This window comes from Haliaeetus albicilla, chromosome 29, assembly GCF_947461875.1.
Source record: "Haliaeetus albicilla chromosome 29, bHalAlb1.1, whole genome shotgun sequence".
NCBI classification, from domain to species: Eukaryota; Metazoa; Chordata; class Aves; order Accipitriformes; family Accipitridae; genus Haliaeetus; species Haliaeetus albicilla.
The window spans coordinates 3,126,299-3,132,298 of record NC_091511.1 but is presented as its reverse complement, the minus strand read 5'-3'; the positions used below and the strand labels follow the sequence as shown (position 1 = coordinate 3,132,298).

Below are 6,000 nucleotides of genomic sequence, written 5' to 3'. Positions count from 1 at the left end.
GAGCAGATGAAGGAAACCTGATGATTACTGATGAAATCTTGCATTTTAAAGCATCACTGAGAGTGGCTGTGCCTCCCTAAAAGTGATTTGAGCTCATTGCAAGGAACCACCTGGTCAAGCTCTCAAAATGCTAATGTTGATTGCGCTGTACTTATTAAATTATCACCTGTGTTTAAATGCTTTAAGCTAGTGCAAGTCTTTGCCTCTGCAATGACTGGTGGAAATCTGCTGGGTGTAATTAGGTCCAGTCCTTCCCTGTATGTAATGGTCTCCACCAGTTCTGTCCCTGCTCCCTCTAGTAAGGGCTGAACCTCTGTTTCTTGGGCTGCAGAAGACCATGAGCCATTCCCCTCCAGCTATGTGGAGTCAGAGGTTGAGAAGCAGGTTTGTGTTTTATGGGGAGAGAGATTAATTATATGCAAAGCAGCTAAGTGGCTGCAGCAAAGTCTGGCCTGATGTACATAGCACCTGGTCTTGCTTTTCCTTTTGCTTATTTATCAATATCCTTCCAATAATCTGAAAAGACACCTGCAGCATAGATTGAGTTTCCAAGACTATGAAATTTGGGACAACAGTTACTGGTGAGAGGAGAAAGTCCAGTAAAAGCCATAAATGTCTTTGTGCACAGGTTATATTGCTTCTGGGTTTGCTTCTTATATTCATTATGTTAAATCTATCTCTAACTTGGTGTTGGCTTTGAGCTCAATTAGATGGGAGATGGGTAAAGGAGACCACAGAGGTTAGGGAATCAGGATTGCATCCTGACTGGTACCTGTGGAGGTTAGGAGTGGTTGTGTTGGACTATGCAAAGGAGAGGATGACTTGGAAGCAATGAGTTATCTCAAGTTCTGGAAGGGGAGGAAGACCCAGCTGACAGGTCATGAGTTTCTAAATGGCTGAAGTGAGGCGAGATGATATATACGTGGTGACACTTCTCTCTGCAGAGACACGGAGACACCTCAGACACAAGGAACGGAGAAATACCTAACTTTATTCCATCTTAGTCATTTCCCAAATTACTTTGTACATTAATAAATCAGAAATTGCTGCAGTGTTTCTGAGCCAGGGTAATATTAGAGTTGTGAAACCTACTTAGAAGTTACTTTGTTTACTCCCTCCTATCCTCATGAAGTGTTTAATCAGGTAGCTATTAGTCCTGTCTGATGACAGTCAGTGCTCTTTCAGTGTTTTCTTTAATGCCTTAGCTGCTGAGGTCCTTCTGCTGACTTTGCCTGGAAAGAAACAGATTTATACCACCAGAAGTGCCTTCAAACCATGCTGGTGGCATCCAGCAAGCTCAGCCCAGGAGCCCTGCTCAGAGATCTTCCTTCTGCAAGAGACTCCCCGGCTGCTCCCGCTCCCCCTCCTTGTTCAGCATTGGGGCTTCACGGCTGTCGTGATGGATGTTGCTCGCAGCCCTGACAGCTGATTTCATGGCGGTGTCAATCCAGGCATGTGGCTGAGCTGCATGTTCTCCTGCAAAATGCACCCTGCCCTCGTGCTTGAAGAGAGCCTGAGAGTAGTCAACAAACTGGTAAGGGGTGAAGGCAGCAAATGCCCCCAGGGAGTGTTTGTCCAGCTGCCACTTCTGTATCACATACTGGTCACAGGTGTACTGCAGGTACTCCTTGCTCACTTGGTGGATATCTGACAGGTCTTGGAGGACCACATCCAGGTACTTCTCATCTGTGAGAGGCAGGAAAAACTCAGCATCATCGTTCCAGGTGTAGGAAGCCAGGATCACGCCCAAGCCACTGGAGAAGTTGTGGCTGGGGTAGTAGATAAAGCGGGAAGGGCGGTCGGTGATAGACTGCCCTCCTCGGATGCCGTCCTTCTGCCAGAACTTCTCAGTGCAAGCCAAGGCTATTTTGGAGGAGCTTGCATAGTGGATGGAGCGCAGGGCGTGGGTCTTTGCAGAAGAGAGTGGTGGCAGGAACTGGATGTGCCTGGTGGCTTTGGCAGTGGATGTGACAAGGACGTAATCTGCAGTTACTATGGTTGGGGCCAGAGTGTCTGGAGCACGGTAAAACACACGGACTTTGTTTCCCTTGGTCATGATTTTCTCCACTGTGCAATTGAACTGAATGACATTGGGCAATGCTTCATGGAAGGCTTTGGGCAGTTGGTCAAATCCCCCTGTGATTTCATCAAAACTGAAAGGAAGAAGAAGCAGGAGGTGAAGGAAGCACATTGGGGTTTAGGAACTGTAAAACCTGACCTCTCTGGGAGATGCTAACAGAGCTTGGTGGCCCTTTGAGTTGGAAGGGATTCCCATTCAGACATCTAAATACCACTGAAATTTCCTCTTCTGGTGGATTGCTGTGGACCAACACAAAATGGGGTTAGCCATAAGAGCCATCATCTTACCTGTCACTAGAGAAGATATCGAAATCCCACAGTGAGGCAAGGAAGGAGAGATAAAATCCAGAGTCCTCGTTCAACAAGTCACCAATCATCTGAACTGCTCCTCGGCTTAGATTTCCTACTTTAATCAAATACTCCTTGAAAAGCCAGGAAGAAGACAGAGCCTGATGTTATTATCTCAGTTAGTGCATGTATCCCCTTTATATCCCAAGCCAAAACTCATGCCCTGCTGTCTTGTTCCTGCTCCTGATCTGCTTAAAGGCTGGACCAGAAGCTTTTTTTTTTTTTATGCAGCTCTAGCTTCTTGCAGGAGATCAACATTTCCTCCAGTTTAGCACAACAGAAGTTCTGGACATGAATGAATAAGGGATCTGTGGCTTGATGGACCCACTCTGAGAAGCTGGATCACATGAAAATGTAGTGGATTGCTCAGTAAATCCTCCCCAGTGCTTGATGGAGGAACACAGCTAATCTGGATAAATTTCTGGAGCATTTCCAACAGCCCTGGCTTCTCATTTACTTCGAAACGATGAGACTGCTCAAACTCCTGCATCAGAGGAGTCATGCTTGCTCCTTTCTCAGCATTTTAAGTAGAAGGCAGCATTGATTAGGGAAAAGGCATCCAGAAGTGTTGACAGGGGAAGAAACTAGAGTGATTCAGATCCTTTCTCAAAGCAGGGATGGCAGGTTAATAATCAGCAGGGGGGATTAAATTTACTCTCAAGCCCCAGCCCTTTACCTTGGTGGAGAAGGAGTCATATTTAGCTAGATACTTCTTGCAGTCTGCAGTCTGGAAATCCTTGAAAGCCTGGAGAGGAAACATTGATATATTCATGAGAAAAGGCACATTTCCCAAAGTGTTGCCCCAAATTCTGTTAGGATTCATCTGGGGTATTCAGTCTTGGGGTTTGGTAACCCCTGGAGATGAACTAGAGCTACTGGTTCTTGCTGCTTGGACTTCAAGTTTGGGGAAGTTATGCCTTGGTGTGGCATTTTCTGCTTCATCCAAGTCTTGGTGAATCTGTTCCAGAGAAAGGAAGCCTTGTGTATAAAGAGGGTTTTGCAATCAGCAGCCCTCATTTCTGAATAAGCCTTTCTGCTTTTCATTCTGAAAGGACCCTACTCTTCCTCAACTGATCATTGAGCCTTCCTTAGGCCATCATGCAGGTGAGGGTCCACCACAGCTCAGAGGAAATAGCTTCAATGTCTCTTGGATGAGCAACATCGCTGTAGGGTAGCATCCCTTCCCCATGGGCACGTACCTTATTTAGTGCTTCTCTATAAAGCTGGCTGGCACTCTTGCCTCTCTCTGATGGTTCCACTGTATAGTTTAGGATCTTGGGGTTTCTATTAACTTCCTCAGCTCTTATCCGAGTGCCGTTCACAAAGTACCAGGTGTTGTCGTCTGTCTGGATGAATGGGTTTAGCTTCAGGTCAAACTGCCTAATGAATTCACGGACGAGCCTAGAAAAGAGAAGAGCACATGGGGACAAGTGCTTGCAAACAACCAAACCCAAAAACCCTGCCGCCAAAACATTAGAAGCATAAAAGCATGCTTTCCCATCGACTATGTTGGTGTAGCCATGTATCATTTTGGCTTGTGAGTGGAGGCTGTGGCTATTTAAGGCACTGCCATCTCTAGTTTTTATTGCTTGACATTGTTCTGCCTGCTCCCAGCTCAGCGCAGCAACCATGTGGCTATGGAGAAAGGTGCCCTTTGGCTTATGTATTTTTCCAGCTACAGGTTGCAGAAAGATGTAATCAAGAGTAAGAGCAATGCCCTGCTGAAGTAGGAGGCCAGGGTTCCCCACGGCTCCAACCTTTCTCCTTGGCACGTTGTGTAGTTGGTGACTCACCTACAGCCTCTTCCCACAGCATTTTGGCTAATGGCTGAACCTTGTTTGATTGAACCCTCTTGGAGAACCCAGGCTGGGTGCCCTCTCCATCAGACCCAATGGAAATTCACCCATCTTCTGATGTTGTGACTTCCAAACCAGAGGTCTGACTATGCATGGGCATGATACTGAGATGAGAGGTCTTCTTTCATTCTCCCAACTCAAATGCAAGTGATCATCTGGGTTTTTTTGTCCCTTTTAAGCAGATGCTAAGCTCTGGGGGAGAGATGGGGCAGCCAGCTCCTTCCTCCTTCTGTGCTACACCCACATCCAAGCCCTCAGCCCCTTCTCAAAGCACAGCCTTGCTCCTCAAGACAGGCTGGTTCCTCATCTGATCAGGGCTATGAAGTAGGACACTGCCTTACCTGTGCTTGCCTGGCAGGCGCATGGCTCCCAGCTCCACATACCAGTCCTGCCCCTCTGGTCGGTATGTCCTGATCCGTCCACCAACCTGATTGCTCATTTCCAGAACAGTAACCTAAAAACAGGGACGTGGTGAAGTTTGCAGATGTTCAGGCAATGAGTATTTTAAGCAAACCACCTACAAAGCAAGTTCACAGGCACTTTGGCAGTCAGCATTTATGGCCATGGGGTGGCACAGGTCCCCTCCAGGTGGCAAACAAACCATCTGTAGATCCAAACCCTTCTCTATGTTGGCCACAATCCCTCTACCTACAAGGCAGTTTCTCAGTTTGTCGTGGTTTAACCCCAGCCAGCAACTAAGCACCACGCAGCCGCTCACTCATTCCCCCCCCATCCAGTGGGATGGGGGAGAAAAGAAAAGAAGTAAAACTCCTGGGTTGAGATAAGAACGATTTAATAGAACAGAAAAGAAGACATTAATAATGATAACACTAATAAAATGACAGCAGTAGTAATAAAAGGATTGAAATGTACAAATGATGCGCAGGGCAATTGCTCACCACCTGCCAACCGACACCCAGCCAGTCCCTGAGCGGCGATTCCCTGCCCCCCTCTTCCCAGTTCCTAAACTAGATGGGACGTCCCATGGTATGGAATACACTGTTGGCCAGTTTGGGTCAGGTGCCCTGGCTGGGCATGAGAAGCTGAAAAATCCTTGACTCTAGTCTAAACACTACTGAGCAACAACTGAAAACATCAGTGTTATCAACATTCTTCAGATACTGAACTCAAAACATAGCACTGTACCAGCTACTAGGAAGACAGTTAACTACATCCCAGCTGAAACCAGGACACAGTTCCTAACTTCTGTGTCATGTTTGGGCACCTACTCTCGGATGACAGGGTCCAAGTGTTGGTTCAGATGCTCTCTGCGCTGGAAGTGTAAAACAAGGTTTTGAAAACAGCCAGAGGAAGGCACCAACCTGTCCCTCCATGCCTTTGAAACCTTCTTTGCAACTCATGGATTTGAATTTTGTCTAGCACCTTGGGATGGTCAACACAGTTTTGAAACCCCCAGACTACTTGCCACCTAAACAAGGCTGGATTTGAAGGGCTCGCGAGTCTTGTGCTGGTTGATCTACAGCAACAAATGTCACTGTTGGGCTGCAAGTTGCAACAGGTTGAAGAACTGTAGAAGTTGAGGGTGGAGGTGCCTCAAGAGGGTTCTAGTCCAACCTCCCACTTGCAGCAGCACTGTCTCCAAGGCTGTCCCAGGGCAGCTGTAGCTCTTCCTGACCTCAAAAACCCTCAGGGACAGAGAAAGAAGGCTGCCTCTTTTTACTTTTGCTGCTTGCATTCATTTGGGGAGCATCTAAAT

The 6,000-nt window shown here is 47.1% G+C and overlaps 1 protein-coding gene across 1 annotated transcript in view; it reads right to left on the bottom strand.

Moving 5' to 3' along the window:
* Positions 1–983: 983 nt before the first annotated feature.
* IL4I1 (interleukin 4 induced 1) overlaps positions 984–6,000 on the bottom strand; it is a 15,058-nt gene continuing 10,041 nt past the window's right edge. Inside the window, exons 6-10 of the mRNA XM_069773870.1 lie at positions 4,625–4,737; positions 3,627–3,828; positions 3,104–3,172; positions 2,368–2,501; positions 984–2,153 (exon numbers count right to left, since the gene is read on the bottom strand). Of these exons, the coding sequence (XP_069629971.1) occupies positions 1,316–2,153; positions 2,368–2,501; positions 3,104–3,172; positions 3,627–3,828; positions 4,625–4,737 (1,356 nt within the window). The 3' untranslated portion in view covers positions 984–1,315. The remainder of the gene's footprint in view (positions 2,154–2,367; positions 2,502–3,103; positions 3,173–3,626; positions 3,829–4,624; positions 4,738–6,000) is intronic.